The sequence below is a fragment of the Manis pentadactyla genome, chromosome 11 (genome assembly GCF_030020395.1).
Source record: "Manis pentadactyla isolate mManPen7 chromosome 11, mManPen7.hap1, whole genome shotgun sequence".
Lineage (NCBI taxonomy): Eukaryota > Metazoa > Chordata > Mammalia > Pholidota > Manidae > Manis > Manis pentadactyla.
This window is the reverse complement of record NC_080029.1, coordinates 24,200,096-24,223,411: the sequence shown is the minus strand read 5'-3', so window position 1 is coordinate 24,223,411 and position 23,316 is coordinate 24,200,096. Positions and strand designations below refer to the sequence as shown.

Here is a 23,316-nt window from a genome sequence, read left to right as displayed (position 1 = left end):
CCTGCTGGAGGCGAGGCCCAGTCAAATCTCCTGGGACCCCACCTGGTGAACTCTGCCTTGGTTCTGACCTATTTTCTAGGAGAGAAAATAGAATATAGATTTAAATGCAGTGGAGTTCTGGAAAACTACAGGCCCAGCAGGGTGAGAAAATAAAACAGCAGGAGGGAGCTGAGGAAGTGCTGGCTCTGGCGAGGATGCCACCTCCCCTGGATCAATCTCATCTGGTTGTCACCTGCCTTTTCTTCAGCAATTTGCCCTCACTTCTTATCTATTAAAAATTGATATATACACGTAATTACATAGGTATGTTTCTTCTGACCCATCTTAGGGCCCAGTGCCGCTCCCCTATCACAGACTCCATGCTGTATACAGGTAGCAGCCACGGGCAGAGGGAGCTCTGCAGATGATCGCGGAGGCGAGGCAGCCAGACGTGGAGTCAGAACACTCTCAGCTGCACCCTAGGGCAGCCTTCCTTGCTGTGTGACTATGGGAAAAGTTTTTAAAAATACCTTTGTCCTCTTATATATACAGGTAATACCATCATCAGCTAACATTAACCGAGGGCTTTGTATATTAGGTCCTGTTCTAAGCTCCTCGTAACAACCACCAGAGGTAGGAACGATTATCACATCCTTTTTACAGATAAGAGAAGTGAAGCACGGAAAGCTTAGGCAACTGGTACAGTCTACACAGCACGTGGAGTCAGAGCCTGAATCCCGGCAGTCTAGCCGAGGACCGCCCCTACCCCCCACCTCCCCCGCTGTCAGTTCTCATGACCCGGCTTGTATCACATGTCTGCTCTTGAAGCTAAGGTAGGGGTGGGGATCATCTTTACAAAGCCACACAGATTGAGGATGGGAAACGTGGGTTCCCCGGAAGACAGCTGGGATGTGTTACAAGAAGGAGAAAAGGATGCTGGATGGACAGCAGAGCAGATGGACACTGTTGAGGTTCAGATCCCTCCTCTTCCCAACCCTGCTGCCTTTGGCATTCATTCCGTTGGTTGGAATTCAGTGCAGAGATGCAGGCGACGCACAGGGCACAGGTGATACTGCGTTTCTCTACTCCTCAAACTGGACAGAACACCCAGAACTGCCTCCAGCTCAGTGCCACAGCCAGGAATTGAGCTTGGACCCTGACCCCCCACTAAAGAGGGCTTTTTTGGTGGCCTCATTGCCCCTCCTTGGCCAGAAGAGAGGCTGTAGTTTTTAGGTGCATTACCAGAACTGGGCCAAACTAAGGCTTCAGGAGGGAAAACAAAAGAAATAAGATGGAGTTTGTTTTGACCCTTTCTGCTCACCCAGAACCTTTTGGCTCCCCCTTGCCCCACTTCCTACTGAGGAGTGGGAGGGAGGAAAGAGACCCAGAGCCGGCAAAGGCTGGAGCGGACATCTTCATTCACCAAAAGAGGAGTTGAACCCAAATCATCAGAAGAAAAATTGCTTAATTCCTGTGGTCTCTTGGTGTTTCCAGGGAGCCATCTGGTCAGCATTTTTGGTAATTTTGTCTGTGGTAATTCAAAATGATAACAATCAGCACAGCCAACTTATGCAGTGTTTGCCTTGTGCTGAGTTAAGTGCTTTACGAGTATTTAATCTCAAGTAATTAGCATTAACACTGCCATTATGGAGGCTCTGCTATCTTCCCATTTTATAGTTGAGGACAGCAACTCAGAAGTTCAATGACCGACCCAAGGCCATGCAGCAGGCAGGGATTTGAACCCAGACCAGTTGGCCTCCAAAATTTAAGACTGTAAACACCATGTCCAAATGGGCAGTTTAGTATCAAAAGTACTTTGGTGTCTCAAGGTATTCTGTCTTCCTTGAGCCCTGGTGCCCTCTAAGAGCCTGTTTCTATGAACGATGGTGTCAACACTCCCACCACTGAGCTCCACCACACATAAATAGTTTGATATCCTGTTTAATGAAAGGGTATTTTGACGACCACTATTCCAGGCAATGCATCCGTCACAGTTACTGGCCTGGCTCAGTTATTTATGCAGCATGTTTTCCCTTCCCACCTCTTCTATTTTGCCTCTTTCCTTCCTCCCTGCTGCCACTCCACCCCTAAATATAACAACGCCAGAAAATCTGAAAGGGGGTGTGGCCAAGGCATGATTCAGAGCTCACTAACTGTCTCTGTGCAAATACAACTTGGAGGGAGTACAGGGCTTGTGCTGGAGAAATGCTCAGCCGTTGTTGTGGGGTGCCCCTCCTGGATGCTGAGGTCCAGCTCTGTGAGGTCAGCACCCGGATTGTCCTGGGCCAAGAGTTACAGTTCCTTAAAAACTTGCTGAAGCTTTACAAATCTGATTGTAGCACATTAGAGGCACAAAGGATAACCCATGACTCACTCATGGGGTATCTAGGAGGGTCTCACCCAGTGCCCCCATAACTCTGTGTTAGCCTGTATGCCCTTGAGGGACCCGGGATTCAGTTGACTGAATGTCAAATGAGATGGGATTCAAGACATCTAGGTTCTTTTCTGGTCTCTGTCCCTGAACTCACTGTGTGACTTTGGGCAAGATTTTCATCCTCTTTCTTCCTCTGTCCTAGCAAAAAATGAATTAAACTAGATGATGCCTGTGGATATCCTAGAGCCACCATTCAGTGATTCTAAGGGAGTCATGCAGGATTGCCTGGATGGCCAGTGGTTTCCTGAAGCAGCCCCCTGTACCTTCTCAGCTGTGGTACATCCTATTAGATCGCATCTGGGGGTTTTAACAAGGCTTTGGGCTGCTCTGGGTTTGGCTTCCCTAGCATGATTGTTTCACATTTGAGAGGCAGGAGGAGGAGATTGTGTTCATGGAGATGATGGGAGTGTACTGTTCTTCATTTTTTGAAAGTTCATTGGCTTAATTCAAATGTCAGCCATCCCAGGGCTTGCAGTTTATTTGTAGCTGTCAAAGTGATTTCAAACGGCAATTCCTGTCATTAATGATGGGTGAAAAGCAAGGAGAAAAATGAAAAGGGGAGGCAGAATTTCCATTTGTATGGCAAATGGCCTACTCACACACAATCTCTTGTACACACACTGCTGTCTATGATGAAGAATGGTCACTGGGAAACCTGGGGAGGGAGGGAATTATAAATGTTTTGTGATCTTGCGTCCTGTGATCTTGAGTCTTGTGTGGTGAATAATGCTGCAACCTGCTCTTAATTCTTATGCCTCTTTTTCTTCGTTCCTCAAGGGAGTGTTTTATTATTAGTTTTTCTCTCTGTGGGGAAACTTAGACTTCATGTCCAGTGCTCTGTACCTGGAGATGAGGAGGATTTGCTTGGGTATGGGTATGCAGAAATCAACCAGAATATTTTAACTAATATTCTTGCAGGATTCCAGTCTACTTGGCTCTTTGGTGCCCTATCTGATTCCAGGACGATGTCTTTCCGGACAGATGTGAAGCTCACCTCTCTTGGCTACATGCATAGTGAAAAGGGAGCTCGGCCCCTCGGCTTGCATGGGTGGTTTTTGGGTGAAGGTAGAACTAAGTGCTCAGAAGCTGAGCACTTTTGGGTCTTGCATGAACTTGATAGTCATGCAAGGGCACACTGCATTGTGTGTGTGTGCTGCTAACACATTTCTTCCTTTTTCTCCCCCTTTCTCTCCTCTCCCTTTCCCTTCCTTTGAAAATGCTGCCACAGATGTCAGTCAAGGTCCAGGTGAGTCTTTGTGTTTGCACAGCTGCTGTGGAAACTTCCCCTCTGCTAGATTGTGCATGGTTTGACTCTGAGTGAGACCTTTTTCTAGGGATTCTAAACAGAACAGAAATCTAAGAACATAGCATTTTCATCAATGTAGATTAAGAAGAAGAAATGCCATGAATTAATATATTTGCATTGGTTTCAAAAACCATTTTAAAACCAAGACAATGTGATTCCTATGCTTATGAATCCCTTCCTTCTGATTAATATTTCTGAGTGAACCAGGGAGGTGGAAAATGAGCATTTTTTTGGAAAATATTTTAAAAGATATGCTTAAGATATGTATTTTCCAATTCAATGAGCATTTTTGCCTTCCATGAATCTACTTACCTTCCACAGTTTCTTGTGGTTGAAAGTTAAAGATATAACATACTTAACATGGAAAATAGGAATTGGATGATACTAGGTTTCTTTTTATTCTAAGAAATGGCTTTTCTTTTCAACAATGAAATTAACAATATTTTTTCCTGGTTATGTAATTAATACATGCTCACTGTAAAAAATAAAAATAAAAAAGAAGAAAGGAAGAGGAATGGTTTTTGTCAATGAACAAATGAAGGAACCACCCTTAGGATAATAGTTTATTTCTCTTTAAAATGCATACTTATCCAGAGTTCTAGTTTTAAGCATTGTGTGCATTGTGTGTGTACAGACACATATATATATACACAAACATATGAAGGTAAAACCATTTATAGATAAGAAGTGTCAGATGATTTCAGTGGTTTAGAGAGCATTATAAAAGTGGCTAGAACTTGGAATTAGGAAGAATAATTAACCCTACCAAAGGAGAAGGGAATGTCATGTTTCTTGGGTATTTTCATACACATTTTCTTGTTTAGTCCTTTTAACATTTAATTCTTATAACATCAGTGCAAGATAGGTATTGTTATGTTCATTTTAATGTGAAGAAAACTGAGAGCTGGACAGGTTAGCAGTTTGCCCAAGGTCATAGAGCTTGTCAGTGGTAGTGCTGGGATTTGAACTCGGGACTTCAGACTGCAGAGCTGATGAACACTCCATTGGAAAAATGATCAAATTCCATCACTGAAAGTTCTCAGTGATTGAAGGTTCTCCTAAGTATTTCCTAATGCTTGGGGGTAATGTGGCATTTCCGTTATTAGCAGCCCTCTTTCCAAATGAATTTATCCTTTATTGTTTTTGAATATCTAAAAGAATCAACCAGGCTTATGTAGAGTCTTGGATTATTGATCTATATGGGATATTACACAACTCAAGAGGGTAATACCGTCATTCCTAGCTATACACAGGGTTTCCCTGTCTTTGTTTATTCAGCCCACCCCCAACCTTTGAAAATAACTGGTGTTTGAACCAAAGCACGGGGACAGGAAGATACCATTAATGCATTCTTTCTGTATTTTGGTTCAATCACTCCACAAGTACTTATGAGAACCTACTATGTACCAGGCATCTGTATAGGCACTAAAGATAAGACAGTGAACAAAACCCAAGACAATCCCTGTCCCTATGGATCTTTTATCCTAGTTGGAGGCAGACCTTGAACTAAAAAACTATGTACACACATATACATATTACATATAATGTGTGTATATATTACATATCTGTTATATAATGGGGTTGTTGATAAGTGCTATGGAGAAAATATGAAGCAGTTAAAAATGAAGTTGCTAATTTTTAGAGGGTGGGCAGGAAAGGCCTCTCTGCTAGGATGATATTTTCTGGGGTACCTCAGGAAGGTGAGGGAGTAAACCCAGCACCTCAAGTTTTGTTTGTAAAAATACTGCTTGGCTTAACCCTTCCTCTTCCTGGTTGTCAGCAGAGATGTGACCCAGGTGCCCGCTTTGATTTGTGTATTGTGCCCTGCATACGGGCTCCAGCAGAGGGAATGAGCAGGGGCTGAAATCCAGCCTGCATTTCTCTGGACAAGCCTATGCCCTGGCACTGCCTCTGACCAGGGAGCACCTTTTTCTAGTTCTCACGAAGGTGCCGCGTTGGTCCCGGGTGAAACGGGGTGTTGGAGTGAAATGCAGTGCACATACATGCTCTTGTCTGTCTCTTCAAAGGGGTGGAGGTCAGTGGGTGACCCTACTTTAGATAACAACAGCTACAACTAGCCCAACACAACACCATTCCAATTTAAAGGCCATTATCTTATCCTCTCAGTGAGTCTCTGAGGTGTGTTGGCTGAGCCCCATTTTTCTGCCGGGGAAGTTGAGGCCAGGAGGTTAAGTGATGTGCTGAGGTATATCGGCCATTGAGCAATAGGGCCAAGAGGGTATTCCAGCTTGATTCTGCCTCTGAGGTGTCCAGAGCTGACTGTCAATCCTGTCACTCACCGACCCCTTGCTTTTTTGTGGTTTCTGAGCCTGAAGCAAATGACTGGTTCAGAACCTTCCCTTGTGGCCTTGGAGGCTCCAAAACAAGAAGCCTTTAGTGGTTCTCTGATTTTTCCCCTTCCCTTCAGGAAGACAAACTGGGGATTTGAGCTAATGTAACTATTTAGCCAGGGGCTGATGGGAGACTATAAGGGATGATTGAATGATTGATTAATTTTACATGTTGAGGAGACTGCTTATCAGCAACCCTACTGTGAAACGCAGATGGAGCTGTAGTCTGGCAGGCAGCACCTTTCGCCAAATCCAGGAGATGGACTGGGAACGTGGAGAGGGTGCTTTGGACACCCAGGAGAAAAGGGCAAGAGGTACTTCCTGGGACTTCTGTGTGGGAAAATCCACCACCCTCTCCCCCTAAGCTGCGAAGGAGGTTCAGGGTAAAAAATAGCAATGGGTGCTCATGGTGGACCAGCCTGGAGATGGAGAGGGATGCTTGGCTCTGCTTTAACTCTTTCCATCAACACCTCCAAGGCAGGTGTCAGCATCCTTTCTGCAGACTAGCACAAGGAGCCTCAGAGAGGTTTAGTAACTGCCCTCCGTCTCCAGCTGCTAGTGCAAGACCAGGGTCTCAGATCTGTCTGCCTCCAAAGTCTGCACTCTTTGTGCTGGGGGTGAATCTGCACTCCTAACTCTTCATGTAGTGCCCAGCACATAGTAGGACCTCAGACATTTACTGAGCAGAAAGTGTAGCCACAAGCACTGCGGGCATTGTGAGTCTGTGGGTCCTGAAATGTGTTGGAGCTCAAAGGGTATCCTAAGGAGTACAGCTCACTTTCCAGAGGAAACTGAGGCCCAAGGACAGGAAGGGCCATCTCTGAGGCCATGTAACACATCTGTGGCCTCTGTTGGGTGCCTGGCAAATGCTCCAGGCCCTTTGGGATTTGTTGTTGGCCTCTCTGTGCTGCCCCAGGGCAGAAGCCCTGCCTCCCATGCCATGCCCTCAGAAATCTCTCCCCTTCCAGTGTGTTCCAGAATATTCTCCCAAGGGGAGAGAAGCCCTTTGGAGGTGAGGAAGAGGCAGAGGAGGAATCTGGGAGCAGGGGACAGTGCTGGGGCCTCTGGGTATAAGACCCCCTCCCCCAGCGCTTCTCCCTCCAGCCAGGAGGGGCTGTCCACGGTGCTCCAATGACAGCCTCTCTCCTCAGAAGGGATAATTTCTCAGGCTCTGCCTGCTGATTAGAGCTGGAATTTAAATGAATAACTGTGACCTTGTGGAAGTGCCCTAGTTATTCAGAGGCCCAGTGAGGAAGTAGGCCTCCTGCCTGGGCCCAGCAGAGCTGCTGCGGGAGGAGGGGTTCCTGTCCGTCCAGAGGAGGCCTCCGGCTGCTGTTTCCGGAAGCAACTGATCGGCCTTTGCTGTACTTCCTCTGCCTGCTCTTGACCTCTGCCCCTTGGTGTCTTCCCCTTCAGTGTAAGTCCTCTCAGGGCTCTCCCCGGAGAGGGGACCTGATTATTTGTCCAGAGCCCTGCCGTGTCTCCAGGGTCCAGCCTGAGCGACACTGTTCTGAACCTGAAGTCAGAATGAAGCGCCTGATGTGTCTGACTTGTGTTTATGGACAGAACGTGTTTGCACTAGAAGCTTGCTGTGCACAGGTGCCCACAGAACCTGCAGCTCAGCCTCACCCAGGAGCTTGTTAGAAAAGCAGAATCTCACCCTGTCCCTGCTGAGTCAGAGCCTGCATTTTACCAAGACCCCCAGCAGTGTGCACGTTAAAGCTGGAGACACACTGACGAGAATATTCCGGGTCCTCCTCCCCTTCAGGGTCTTCAGGGCTGTGTTTACTGAGGAAGGTGCCATCCACCTTGCTAAAGCCCTGCTCCACTGTTCTGCTGGGCGCAGCGTGAAATACCCACTTTCTGGATTGATGCAGTTAAGAGGGAGAATGAGATTAGGGAAGGGGAAGGGAATGAATATTTATTGGCCATTTGGCCTGTGCTGGGCACTGTCCTGGCACTTCCTCCTACACATAGAAGTTTACATACTGTGTGGCAAGACAGCTTAGGGGAGAAGGGGGTTCTGTGAACTAGAGCTCAATGGCCAAACTTGGCTGCCCAACTGGTTTTACATGGCCGTTGAGCTAAGGATGGTTTTTCGCCTTTTAAATGGTTAAAAACAATCAAAAGAAGAATTGGTGATGTAAGAAATTTGTGAAATTCAGATTTCAGTTTCATTAATAAAGTCTTACTGGAACACAGGCAAACTTGTTCTATGACTATGGCTGCTTACCAAGGCAGAGTGGAGAGGCTGTGACAGGGGCCCTACAGCTTTCAAAGCCTTAAAGATTTACCATCCAGCCCTTCCAGAAGAAGTCTGCCGCTCCTGGGTAGAGCACAGACTCAGAGCCAGATACCTGTGTTGACATCCTGGCCCTATCCCAGCATTATGGCCTCTTCCAGTTACTTTACCTTTGTGGGCTCTACTTTTCTCATCTGTAAAATGGGGACAGTAAATTTCTACCTCATGGGGCTGTTGTGAAGATTAAGTGACTCATGCAGGTCATGTCTTTAGAGCAGTGCCTGGCACATAGTAAGCAATGTACATATTAGCTAGTATTATAACTTATCTCATTTGATCTTTCCACACATGCTTCTATTTTATAGATGAAGGCACTGGCTCAGATTGGTATCAAAACAAAACATTACATTTCAGAGCCATGCTATTCACTGTTCAGAGCCATGCTTCCAGGGCTGTGCTAGAGAGCCCCCCTAAACACACCTGCTATTTTCTCCCTTTTACACATTCTCTTCTGTCTGTTTTGGTCTTTATGCTTTCAGTGAAAAGATCCCTCAAACTTAGATCCTGACACCATTTCTCTAAAGCAAGACTCCCAATAAGAAGGGAAAGGGGACCAATATTATACAAGACCCACTGTGTGCCAGGCACCTACCACTTTATAGATGAAACCTTGGGCTCCAAAATAATATAGCCCTTGCTTAAGGTCAAAAGCATGCGTGGTAGGGAGCAGGATCTAAACACATATCTGGGATTTCTGCTCTGTTGTTCTGCCTCCTTTGGCTCTGTCACTTTCTCTAGATGCTGTGTGGCCTTGGGTAGCTCATGTAACCTCTCTCTGGCCGCTTTTCTTTAATATGAAGCATTTGAATCAGATAACCTCTTAGATTCCTTTCATTCTGACAATCTATGATTGGGCCTTCTGACTGAGGTACTTTGGGGAAGAGCAATCAGAAAAATGGCCTCTCCCTCATTACCAAAGACTTACAGCTCCTAACTCTAGCAGTTCTATAGTATATTTGTTTTTTCTTCCCTATTTTGGGCAGTAGTCCCACTTGCTTTTCTCCTTTATTTATTAGGTAAAACCTCTAACATTTATTGAGGTTGTATTTTGAGCCAGGCTCCAATATATTAAGTTTTTGCAGGCATCATTTAATTCTTTTGAGATCCCTAGGAGGTAGATTCTGTTACTAGACCCATTTCACTCATGAAAACTGAGGCTTAGAGATGTTAGCTCACTGATCCCATCCAGCAAAAAGTGGTGGAGCAGCATGCAAACCTTGGTATGTCTGGCCTTGGGGATGTCTCCTGGGGAATTCCATCAGAATGTGTACTCCACAAGGGTACACTTCAGTTCCCCACTGTATGCTCTGGGCCTAGAACAGTGCCAATACATTATAGACAAGGAGTAAATAGTTCCTTAATGAATATATAATGCCTGGGGCTCAGCTCTTAGTTTTACCCCACACCCCTCTGAAGGAAAGCCTGTTTGTTTTTATTGGGGTTCACTCTGAGATAGCAGATAATTGAGCCAATCTTTATTCAGTGCCCATCTTGGGCCCAGCTCCGTGGGGGATGCGGGCTTCAGGAAAATGCACCACTGCTGTGTGTAATTGGTTGGAAGGGGGCCCTCAGCTGGGCTAACGGTGCTCAGCTTTCAGCCAACTTCCCAGCTGGGGCCTGGGAAGACCCCCTTGGCTCCCGTAGCTGCTCTTGCTAAGTAAAGTGTGAGTGAGAAACTGCTTCCAAGCCTGCCTCCAGCTTTGGTTAACTCAGGGAAGCAGATCACTGGGCCTGGGTGCCTCTTTCTAGAGCCTTTTAAAGGTGGCCTCCTTTTCTGTCTTGCCAAGGCAGACTCCCTGGGGTGCCGGTTAGGGTCCCAGTTTGTTTCTTAGTTCTGGAGAGCAAGGTCAGCATTAGAGCTGGAACGGCCCGTAGAGATCCTGTAATCTCATTAGAAGTACTGCCTCCACCCCTTGACTCCACCAAATGTGTGAGGTGTGTATTTGTTGCTCCATGATGAGGGGGTATTGGCACCATTTAGGAGGAAGGGGCAATGAATGTTAGATGTGCCATAATGTGTGGGAGTCTCATTCAAATATTTGTGCTACTTAAAATACCAGTGGTGAGATCATAGTGAAACTATTCTAGACCATTTCCCTCCTTGTACAGGAGGGGAAACTGAGGCCATAGACTTTCTATGTAACTCAGCTAAGTCATACATCCTGTTTACAGCAGCCTCAGAGAACCCTCCCAGTCTGTAGACCCACCTTGGGAGGTCTGGTAAGGACCTAGGCTAAGCTTGTCAGTTTTGGGGGGTGAGGCCTCAGGAGGCATGGGGAGATGGAGTGCAGCTGAGAGCCAAGGACAGGGTTCCCCTGTGGGGGAGCTTAGCTGACTGTTACCATGGAGGGGGGCAGCTGAGGACACATGGGGCCAGCAGTCTGCCAGTACTGCCAGTCTGTGGGGGAGATGGTATTGGCAAGAGATGGTGGATGGGGCAGAGAGAGGGCCCAGCTAAACTTGGCTCTTAAATGACAGCAATGCCCACTGCCTCTGAGCGCTTCCTGTGAACTACAAACTGTGCCAAGGGCTGTCCCTATATGGTTGCAGGGGATTGTCATAGAGATCCTGAGAAGATAATTACAAGTGAGAGGCAGATGCTTTAAGGAAAGAGGCACAGAAAAAGTTAATTTGCCAGAAATCCCATTGCTAGTAAGAGAATAGAGCTGGAATTTAAATCCAGCCTTTTGGATTATTTAGAGTAGTGGTTTGCAAACTTGGGTAAGCATCAAAATCACCTGAAGAGCCAACAAAGGAAATGCAGGCTCATTAAAACAAGACAGTTCCCCCAGTGATTCTGATGTGACCAAAGTTTGAGAACCAATGTTTGAGATAAGTTATAAGTTTTAAGGGAAAGTGATCTGGAAGGTAAAGAGATTTGAAAGTTTCAGCATTAACCACTCTTTTATACCCTACTTATGTTAAAGGAGTTTGGGAGGTTGCAGGGGGCAGGTGGAAGGGAGGATGGAAGGAATGATCCCCACTTTGTCTGAGCTCCAGTGGCAACTTAGGTCATGAGCCAGGAGAGCCATCATCAGAATATATTATAGTCACCTGTGTATTGTCCCCTGAGTGGCCCTTATCGGCCACTGTGGGCTCTTGAATGATGAGAAGTGACTTAGTCTTCAAGAACAGACTTATCTATGTCTGCATCCTTACTACCTGCCGCTTTATATGTACTCATAAAACTTTGTTGTTAGAATCAGCAGTTCAGAGATGGAAAGGACCCAAAAGGTGGACATGGTTCTCTGTGCTCCTAATTTTTGAATCTCTTCTATAAGGTTTTATTCAAACTTGGCTTGAACCCCTACAGTGATGAGCAACTTACTGCTCCTTAGCCATTCCATTCCATTCTAACAGCACTGAATGTTCAAAAGCTCTTCCTTATTCTGAGTCACTATAGCTTTCACCACCCATGCTGCTTCTAGCCCTTGGAGACACACAGAATAGATCTAATTACACTCCCAGTGTTTGAAGACAGGGCTTTTGTCTTTAAGGATTTTTCTTTCCTAAAGGCAAAAACATCTCCAGTTTCTTTGGGCATTCTCATATGAGGGTTTTAAGTTCTTTCATCTAGGTCATTGTTTTATGAATAGGGATTTTTTTTTTGTCTCCTTTCCAGAGAAGGCTGCCCACACCACATACAGTATTATGGACATGTCCCAAACAGTTCATTAGAGCCCCACTGCTCTGTTTTTCTAGGCTCCCTAGATTTACTAATGGGGGCACCAAATACCTTAGCTTTCTTTCTGTAATGATTATAGTGTTAAGTTGAACTTAAAGTCACTGAAATCATCACTATTTTGTATGCACTGCTCCTAAGGCATATCTTTCCCCTTCCAGCACTGTGCAATGATTTGTTTGACTTAGATTTGCGATCAGTCTTTGATTTTGTTCAAATCAGACCTGGATTTTTAAAATCCAGCACACCATGGTCTATCACGGTACAGTTCCTTTATCTAGTCTATCAGCTATCCTTTCTAGCTTCATGTCATTTATGAATGAAGAGCTATTTTAGAGAAGTTCATGACAGTTGGAATGTAAGGGCTTCCTCTCTTCTGGGAAGAGTCTTTTCTAAAATCCATAGTTCCTGATCACCTTAGGGTGACAAGCAGGGCTGTCTTCATCTTTCTTCTTTGCGTGGTATGCATGCATAGGGAACTCCCCCGTCCCCGCGCTTACCACCTAAAGAAGTGGAATAGACTGGGAAGGTGCTTTCCCTCTGCCCTGTGGTTATACAATATAGAAGCTGTTGGTGATTCATGGGTGACACTGGAAGAAATACTTTCTGCTCAGGCCAGCCACTAGGCTGGAAGAACAGAGTTGGTCTAGAGGCAAACCGTGAGTGGACTAGTACAGGTCCATCCTACAAAGACGTAGTAGTGAGGATGGAACATGGTGGCATCAGAAGCTGGGACTTGGGTGACACACCTGCCTTGGAGAATGAGCAACAAGCTGACTTCTGGAAACCACCATCGTCAGTTCAACTATTTAATAATGCTCAGTACTGTGCAAGGCTTGTGAAAAGCCAAAGTCATATATATAAACAGGTGATCATCTGATCATCCTGATGGTCAGCTCATGATCGCTGTTGGGTGATACATTGAAGCTTTGGTGCCTACCTTTCCGATTATGGGTGTTGGTCTTGGTATTGGTTTGAAGCATTTATAGTTGTCAGTTTTGTAGGTCAGAACCAGTCAAATATCAGCATTTCATATAATTTGACACATAGCTGCTTGGCTTCCTTGTAGATCATCTTGACTATAGTCTTGTTCTTAAGGGCATAAAGTCTTCAAGTTGGAGTGGATTTTTGGTAGTTATCTCCCAAAACCCCACACTTACTCTCTTCTGTAGCATTTCGGCAAATGATGCTCCCACTGTTATTTGACTTTCTGTTATTACTGAATGTGCTTTCTTCTTTAGCTTGCATGTGCAACTTTTAAAATGTCTGAAGGTATGCCTCATGTCTTTAGCTCTTTCTTATTTGGGTTGTACATAGTAGTTCCTCCAGCCATTCTGCATGCCACATTCTGTGGGCTCCTGCCATCCTGATTATTTTCCTTCTGATACACCCTACCTGGTTAATGGCTATCTTAATATATGGAGCCATTCTCTGAACCAAGGTTTGGTACAGTCAGTGCTGAGAAGTGGTGGGATTTTGACTTAAAAAAATTTTGTGGGGGGAAGAAATAGGAGGGGTTGTACTTAAGTGCCAGAATTTACATTTGTCCCTTAAAATTAATCTTGATCCACTCACATCCTTTTGGCCCCTGATTCTGATGTCTAACAAATTAGCTGTTCCTTTCAGTTTTAATTCATCACAACACCCAGACACCATGCATGCATGAATGTTCTCAGCCAAGTCACTGATCAAACTGTTGAGCAAGCCTGGGCTCTGGAGTAAACCACTGGTGAACCTCTGATAGAATAAGGAAACTGAAGTCCCCAACGAAGGGCAGGGCATTGCCTGGGGAAGAGCTGGTCTGAGGCACAGTTGTGTCTTTTGTGGGCCCCACCCTCTACCACCTTCACCTCCTTAGTTCCTCCAGAAACATCCGGTGAACATTTACATTACTTTATGATTTTATGTAATTACTCTTTTAAAAAGTCCTTGTGCCTTCATAAGAATTCATCGTTGGCACTTGGCCCTTGCAGCAATTAGTGACATTTAATTTCTCTGCTTCAGTATGGAAAATGAGATGATATATGTGGATTTAACACTGGGATAAAAGTTACCCTGAAAGTGAATGAAAGAAAAACCTTGGCAGGGAAAACCTGTTCTTTTTTTTTTTTTTTTACCCCCCTTGAGTGACTTCCTGCCTCTCCTGAAATACTTTCCCCATTCACCCAGACAAGTGAAGGAAAGAAGGATGAATTGAAAGACATCTGAGGTGGGCGGGATATTATAGGTTTGAGGGGGAGACAGTATAGCTTAAATGATGGGGGCCTTCAACTGCTGGCCTGCTTCCTGCACATTGCATCTTCCTCTTGCCCGTTTCAGTAAACGGTTTCTATTCTCTATTAGTCCTTCTCACGACAGGCTTCATAATGGCCACAGCCGCTTACAAATGACTTTGCTTTCACAGCCATTTCCATTCTCCCGAACTGCAAAAGCTGCTATCTCCATGGGGATTTTCCCAAAGGATGTAACATAGTTTAGAGGACCATACATATATTTTGCATATGATTTACATATGATTTGCAGTCTGCTTTAAGGCAGTTTCAACTTTGTATGTCTTACCTACTGGTGATCTTTTTCTCCTCCTGTTCTTGAGTGTCCTGAGAGCCTGCGAACCACAAGCTCTCAGGGTTTAAGAAGATTCAGGCAGGGTGGACTATAGCACTATCAAGAGTGAGGCAAAGAGTCAGAAACACCAGACACCTTGTAGGGATCCAGAATGCTCCTGGATCCAGTTAAGGTAGAACTTTGTCAGGGTGTGACATCTAGATAGGAGACACTTCAGTTGCTTTCTAATTTTTTGTAATTATTTTTAAAAAGGTTCTAGTTCCATAAGAATTCTGTGTTGGTAACTCTCAACATCCTGCCTAATCAAAGGCTCATGCAAGCTTACCTCCTCTCTGCCCAACCCTTCATTAGGGGAACTTTTATGAGGCTGGCTTTTTAAAAAAATTGGAATAAAGTTGATATACAGTATCAGACTGGTTTCAGATGTACAACCTAGTGACTCGATACTCATATAGATTACTAGATGCTTGCCCATGGTAAGTATATAGTTCCCTGTTACCATACCAAGATATTACAATAATATTGGTTATATTCTGTATGTTGTACTTCCATTCCTATGACAACTTATTTTACAATTTGCAATTTGTACCTCTTTATCCCCTTCACTTATTTCTCCAATTCCCCCCACCTCCATCCCTATGTAACCAATAGTCTGTTGTCCATATGTATGGGTCTATTTCTTTTTTGTTTATTTGTTTTGTTTTGTAGATTGCACATACAAGTGACATCATATGGTATTTGTCTTTCTCTGCCTTACTGCGCTTAGCATTATCTCTTATAGGTCTACTAGAACTAGCTTTTGAGTTTTAGTTGAGTATCTATTAAAATCCGGAGCCCATGGTGAGGCTGCTTGAGAAAGAGGTGGTCCCCTTTGCTTCCCTGAGCCCCCTGTTCAGCCCATGTCTTCTTTTTTAGCCTTGATTACTTTATCTGTAAAATTTGAAATGATAATGCCAGATTCATATAAAGGAATATATATAAAGCTGTGCCTGCCACAGAACACCTTCCCAGTTAGACTCTAAACCTCCAGAGGACAGCTACCGTCTACCATCCTTGTCTGTACCCCCATTACCTTATCCAGTCTTTGCATGTAGTAGGGCCTTGAATCACTTGATTGATTCATTGTTGGTTCTTCTATTCACTTTTGGGGAGGCCTGAGATTTTTAGCAGCAAGAAGGATTTTTTTGGGTGGATGTGAAGAGCAATAGAATTTCAGAATAGATCTGGACACTCCCGAGTTCTTGGTTTTCAGTTCTTAACACTGCAGACTTTGAGGTTAGGTTTGTGGTAGTGAAGACACTGATATAAAAGCTCTTGAAAGTGGAATGAAATTCCCTTCTCAAAATGCAAAATAAAACTCAAACCATATTATGATTACAGTTTCTCCCTGTTTCCTGAATAGGTTTTCATGTCCATTTTGCTCCATTACCTGCAAAACCAGTTTTCACATCGGGATCCCAGATTAGCATTCCTGGCCCAATATTGTTGTTTAAGATTTTTATAAATTGAAGAATATGAACATCTTTTTTTCCCCCGGAGGTGCAGTATTGAACTACATGTGTAGCTTTAATAAAACCTGATAACTACATATTTGAATTTAAAAAACACAGGGGGTGGGTTATTTGCATTTTAAAAGGATTCTTCCTTTTACAAAAGGATCCACTGCAGGGTTCCATTAAATATCCTATTCTTCTTAGTGCATTTATCATACAGTTTGACTTACTGAAATTTGATTTACATGCTACTCTAAAGGGGTGGCTCTCAGGTTTTAGTGAGCGTGGGAATCAGCTGGGCTGTTTACAGTTCAAACCTTTCCCCCCAAATTCAGATCTCTTCCCCAAGATCCTAATTCATTAGGCCTGGGGTGGGGTCCAAGATATTCATTTTGACAAGCATCCCCAGGTGGTTGATGTAGGTGGTCAGTGAAACACAACTTTGGGAAACGCTGCTTTGAAGAACACATAGAGCACATAAATAGGGCCCAACCGTAGAGGCTTTTTCAGTGCCATGAATACCCTGCTTACTCTTCCTTTGGTAAAATTTAAAAATATTATTTTGGGCCAAAAAAGGATTATTCCACCTCTCCTCTACTCATGCCTTCTCTTAGCTGCCAAACATCTTTAGTTGTAGGTGTAAAATGGTTGTCCTTTCATTTTTTAATTATAAAAAAATTAGTAATTTATCCCCACCCCCACCTTATAATTAATATCTAACATTATGTAAGCCTAAGGTATACAACATGTTGATTTTGAACATTTATGTATTGCAAAATGATTACCACCATAACATTAGCCCACACCTCCATCCCATTTTATAAGTATCATTTTTTTGTGGTAAGAACATTCAAGATCTACTTTCTTAGAAACTTGCAAGGATATAATATAGTATTACTGTCCTCTCATTTTTAACCCCATATTTTGACTTTTAGGGATCTCCTTGGATCTTTCTTATTCTCATTTCTTGCTGCTTACACCCTTCTGTGAATAGTCACCTACAGAATTCACACACCTGTTCTGCTCCCCGTCACCTTTCTGCAGACCCCACCTGCCTGCCCCAGACCCTCCACCTTACTGCTCTTGATCTGGATGCTGAAGGCTATGGCTTGGTCCAGAAATATCAGGCATTTTAGGAACAGTTACTTTTGCCAAGGTTCCTCATAGCCAGATCTAGAGCCCTTTGTTCTCTCTCCTTAGTATCCCCTCCAAAGAAAGACCAAAAATTAATTTTTTTAAACAAATAAATCATGAGAATGACTTGCTTTGGCATGATTCCACTCCTCCGTGAGTATTAATCCTAGGCCTCAAGAAATGAATGCCAGAAATGTACATTTAAAATATGATTATAGTTTAATGAAATTTCTTTTAAAAATAGACTGACATTTATGGCACATGTATCTATGTATTTAATATAGCATTGATCTTTTAAAAGTCAGTTGCTTGACCCACATTTTGTCTCTGATTATTTTTCTCAATCTCTAGTAATCTCCAAAAACATTTAGAGATTTCCATACTTTAGAGATTTTTCTCCTTTATTAATCCCCTATATCCCTGAATTTCACTCGGGGTAAAGTTTCTCTGCAGTGATCTGGATTTTCACGTATCTCCAGTAATGATAGAAGCAATGAAAGAGAAAATAACTGGTATGGTTGTTTGCTGGTTGGAATCTTTTCTTTTAAGAGATTTATCAGGATGTATGCTTCCTTTGAAGTATTGAGCTCCTGCGAGCCTGTTCAGCTTCCATAAGAAGATAGCCAGAGGTTGTGATTTTAGTTTATTGGGATTTTGTGTCCCACCTTAGACCCATTTGGTGCTAGGCTAGGCCTTCCTGAACAAGGCTGAGGGACTTGCTAGGAAAAAGATGGTAGTTAGGAAGCAGTGGAAGGAAGGGGTGTGGTTGTCACTGGGCACCCACAGTGCCCAGTGGGTAATAGGGGAAGTAGTTTCAGGTTGTACAAGTAAGTCTTGCAAGCAGGAATTCATTTGATATGCAGTATGATTCAATTTTTGTAGAAAAGAATACTGTATCAAGAAAAATAAAGGTGGATGTAGTCTCTGGATAGTGGGATTACAACAGGGTGTTACCTTTTTTCTTTTCTGCATTTTCCAAAATTTTTACAGTGACCATGTATTATTATGAAAAGCAATTTAAAAGGAAGAAAGAAACCTACTTTGCCCGGCATCTGGAGTCTCTTTCCCAAGGGACCTAATCTTTACCATAGATTTATTCCAAATCCTACCTGTGGCATAGAACCATAAGCAAAGTTCTGCTGATGAGGCCCAGGGCAGTTCAGCAAGCGGAAAGGCTGCCTTAAGCTGGAGAGCCGGCTTTCTGCGTGCCCGCGGGAGGCTGGCAGGTCACTGTGCGCTGCACGTCCCGCAGTGTGTGTATGGCCCTGCCACTCCGCCCTCTGCTAAAGAATTAAGAGCCGACTGCATTGTATTTGGGATTTTAACTTTGTCTTTTTTCTTTTTTCCTTGCCCTCCCCCCTCCTGCTGCCCTGTCCACTTTTCTTCTTCAAGGCCTCTCCCACCTCATGATGAGTGAACAAGGTAGGTGCCCTGTGCTTGCGGAGCTGCAGCTGCCCGAACCGCTTACCTGCCTGCCTCTCTGGCTGGTCGCTCAGAGCCTCATCGTGGCCGGCAGGCCATTTGCTGCCTGCCCCTCGGGCTGTGGGCCAGGCTGGCAGCAGGACCCCCCTGTGGTGGGGAGGGGGGCACCTTCCCCGATGCATCGTGGTCTCCTGCCCCCATCCTCTGCTTGGCTTCTCCATCCTGCAGCACCATTTGTCATCCCGGGCACCGTCCTGCCGGGCCGCTTCCCAGAGAGAAGCATGAAACAAGGCATGACGCGCGATCATGGGGGTGAATGAAGCTGATTTCGGAGCAGCGGAGCGGTTAACGTCCTCCTGCGCCTCCGCAGGCCTTGCGGGGGCCCTGGGGTGGGGGAGGGGAGCAGGGCTTCTCCCTAAATTTCACTCTGAGTCAGCGTTTGCTTTTTTTTTTTTTCTTCCCCTCCATCCCACTGCCCATTGTAATGACTTTCAGCCCCACACGGTCAAAGGAGGCCCTTGAGGGTTTAACTGGTTCAGTTTTATATAAAAGCAAAAACCAGTGAAAGAACGTGCTAATGTCCTCATGGCAGGATTCTAACTCATTATATGCCCTGAAGAAAAATGCATATGAAGATCTGTAAATTCAGCATCTGCAACCTAAAATATTCAAATATGCAGGGAATGAACTGTGCAGGAAATTTAGCTCAGCTAAGCACAGGGTGGGCTGTGAATGAAGCCTTTTTCTCCTAAATAAAAATTTTCCACATCATCAGCCTAAATCAGGATTCGAGAACTGAGCCTACTTGAAATTGTCTTTTCCTTCACTGTTCAATTGCTACTATTGTGTTTCTTCTGATGGGTTTGATGGGGCTCTGTAGGAGGCTGGAATGAAGCCCCCCCTGTTCTCCTTGTGGTGAGTGAGGGAAGTTAATCACGGAGTCAGTATCAGGAGGGGACTGGCTTGCTGACCTAGTGTCCAGGTAGTTTGAGAGCTAAGCACATCTCTTCTATGTGGGAGGACCTGAGCGCTATGAATTGTTGCAACTTGGTGGCCCAACTTTGATAACAAGTTATACCAGTAAAAGCAGGCTCTCAGAGTCCTGATGACAACATGCCCTTCTACATTTCTTATGTGATGCTCCCAGCTGCCTTTGAAGAGTCCTCCCAGCTTCTAGCTGTGAGGTCTTCTAGCTGGAGGTCTGTGTGCCTCATATGGCCAATGTCATAGAATAGAGTCCAGACTGATGAGCTAGGCTGATGTAGACTTTTCTCATCTTGATTTGGCTTATTTCAGACCCTGTGATGCAGCACAGGTATTTTGGAGGGCTGAATCCCAACACTGGTATGAAAAACACTTGCAGAATCTGTATTGTATATCTTACTCACTTTTCCACCCACTACTTAGCTCCTCTTGGGCACCCAGAATTGATGTGTACATGAGTAAGGAATTCAGATACACCCATGCACATGTGCTCTAGGGGTAAGGCAGGTGTCTTCTAGAAAAAGAGTCTTTGGGCATTGAGATAATGACAGATGTAGATATTATGAATTCCTCTTTAGAGAGGTTTATAGGAAAGGATGCAGAATTCTTCTGGGTGGTCAGTGCCACTGAGTTGAAGTTGCAACTTGCAGTTCAGTCTGTTTTCTAGCAGGTCCTTTGACTGCCTTCCTCCATCTCCTCCTACTCTCATTCTTTTCAATTTCCCACCCCCTTGTCTGTCCTTGCCCTTGTGATGATTACCTAAAAAACCAACTTTACTTCCCACCAGTATTCCCTTCCTTCCTTCTCATTCCTTCAACATGACAGAGATTTCTGTCTGGTTCCCACTGAGTCTCCAGAATTTATTTTTTATGCCCGTGAATATGTGTGGAAATACTTAATGTATGTTGTGTGTGCCCCACCTATGCATGTAGGTTATCCTCTTGGTCCTCACAATGCATATGAGATGTTGGGAAAACGTAAGAGAACATAGCTTCTCCAAGATTTCCCCTAACCAATTTTAGATTGGTTATGTCCATGCAATTTCACATATGTGTGGCTATGCAGTGCTTCGCATGCAGACTTGGTCGGGTTTCTAAGGATGGGACTGTGGAGAAACTGAAGGGGGAAAGCTGAAACATGAAGCTGGTGGAAGCGGCCCTGCTGGTCACTCTGTCCCAGCATGTTTAGCCTTCATGGGGCACATTTGTTTTGTGCAGCCTTCTCAATATATCGCAGTGCTGGTGTCTTGGTCTTCGTTGTGTGTATTCCATATCTGTGTGTGTCTGTGGTGTGCTGATGTTTTACTTTCCCTGCTCTCTCCCTCTCTCTCTCGCCGCTTCCGTGGTGGACAACATGCGTCCTCTTCGTACTTGGATCTCCCACTTCATTTCTGTAGGTAGAAGTAAAGGTAGAGATCATTTTATTTTTATTGTTATAACTATCAATCTGCCGTCTGAAATATTCATGGGTCCTAGGGGAATTGTCGATTCTGATGAATACAGTCCACATCATAACTTAGTGCTTTTCACATCAACTAAAAAAAAACAAACCTAAAAAGCCAATGTTACCATTTCCCTTCAGCACACCTCACTTCTGGTGGTTGGGGATCATTCTGAGCTGGCATGCCTCCCTCTAAACCCGGGATGCGCCTTATCTATTATGGTGTGCTCTTTCTAGCAGGAATGGGGGACTCTGAAGGTGCTGGGGCAGGTATATTTTACTTAAATGCAGGATTTTCTAAGACCCCCTCCCAGTAAGTGTATTGAAGGATCAGGGCAGATGCGCAATGACGTGCCATTGTTTCTGTGACTCGGGAATCGCTCACATCAGGGATGACATCTGTGAGGGATGATGGATGAGCAGGGGAGAGGATTGTGAATTGCTGGAGATTTTATTTCACATGAAATTGGACGGATTTTTATTTATTGCTCTTTTATCTTCTGTGTTACCTCTTTTATCTTCCTGTATTTTGGAGACTGGAAACTTTCACACTGGGCTAAGGATGGTGGGACTGGGGGTGGGGAAGAACACAGGACTGATGGTGCATTACATTGTAAGGAGAAAGCCAGGACACTGGATTTTAACTTACCAAGTCAGCCTTTTGCCTGGTAGGCAGGGAAAATGAGAGGCAGTGAGCGGGTCCCTGCTCTAGTGCTATGACATGCTTTTCAGCACTTCACACCTTTGGTAGGACAGCTCAGTCATCCGTCCCTAATCAAAGCTGTCAGAGACCTGAGCCCAGAGAACCTAGCTCGCTAGCTCAGACTGGGTGGGCTGTTCAGGAGTGAAGGGAGAGGTTAAGTGATACATTATAAATATTTATCTGCATCTAGCCTGCCCCTCACCTGTCCAGCCCCCATCTCGGTGAAGCTGTGTGCTGCCCCTTCCTGCAAAGATGGGCAAGTACCAGGAATAGATGTGACTTCTGGTGTGGGGGTGTTGAAGAAAGAACGGGCGGACAAATCATTGAAAATGGTGATTTGATGGCTAGCCTGTGAACTGGCCATCTCTCATTTGAGTTTCACGCTTTCCTGGATTTTTAAAAAGTCAGTATGTATGGTTACCTTGGAAGCAGTTCAGTGCTTTCCACTTTGGGGCTGGTTGATTGCTTATTCCTTTTATGCAGATCACAGGGGGGACAATCCTCAGAAATCTGTCATGGGAACACTTACCCCATTACGGGCTTGGTATCTATTGGAAGGAGGTAGAAAAGGGGAAGAGGAGGAGGAATAATGATAGAAAAGATGCCTCTGGTGGCCCCTCCACTTTGCTACCTACCCTATCCAACCAGAGGCTGCCGGTGATCTCCTGGCAGAGCCACCAAGCTTTGCTCAGGACTCAACTTTCTGCAGCATGTGGCTCTGTGTCACTGGCTCCTCCCTCCCCCAGCTTCTGATGATGCATTAGAGTCAGTCTTCCTGTCTTCCTACCTTCCCTCCACCGCTCTGCTCTTTCTCCCTCAGTCTCCTAAGACATCCTGTACGGTGGGCACCCATGACTATCTTGTTTTCCTTCTCTGGCCCCTGCTGCTACCACTGAGTGTTCCCTATATGCCAGTCATCGTGCCATGGGCTTTGTACGCCTTATCACACTTCATCCTCACAACTGTTTCCTGAGGTAGATGATGGTGTTATCCTTACTTTTTGGGTAAATAGAACAAGCCTCAGAGAGTTAAATGACTTAAACCAGATGAAACTGAGCCGCTGACCACTGCTCTGCATTATGGCTCTTGAACCCAAGGGGGCCTCCATGTGTATGCCTCCCAGCTTCCTCCCTGGCCCTGCCCTGTCTCAAGTTCCAGCCCGGCACTGTGCGGCTCTGTAAAATGTGCACGTAAATGACCCACCAGTACTGTCACCTCAGTATGTCCAAAGACAACCTTCACACTCTGGCCCCAAATCAGCTTCCCTTTGTACCATCTCTGTTTTTCCTAATGGTGCCCCCATCCTCCTTATCACCCACACTTGAATCCAGTGACTGCTATCTGTCCTTTTTCCTGAATATTTCTACTCTCAGGTGATCAGTTGCAAGAGCTTGTTAAGATTCTCCCGAGTGCCTCTTGCATCTCTACTGTCGACACTCTAGTTCGCTTCCCCGTGAGCCTTCATGAGGTTGTTGCCCTACCCAGTCAGTTCCCCTGCCTCAACCCTCCTCCAGTCTGCCC

General features: G+C 44.9%; 1 protein-coding gene across 12 annotated transcripts in view; it reads left to right on the top strand.

Annotated features, from left to right (window-relative positions):
- NRXN3 (neurexin 3) overlaps positions 1-23,316 on the top strand; it is a 1,462,828-nt gene that overhangs the window by 29,233 nt on the left and 1,410,279 nt on the right. For all 12 annotated transcript variants that reach the window (XR_008992434.1, XM_057488265.1, XM_057488259.1 and 9 more), the window contains exons 2-3: positions 3,642-3,659; positions 18,639-18,668. Coding sequence is in view for 11 of the 12 variants with exons in the window: in XM_057488265.1 (XP_057344248.1) it covers positions 3,642-3,659; positions 18,639-18,668 (48 nt within the window). In the remaining variant the exon portion in view is untranslated. The remainder of the gene's footprint in view (positions 1-3,641; positions 3,660-18,638; positions 18,669-23,316) is intronic.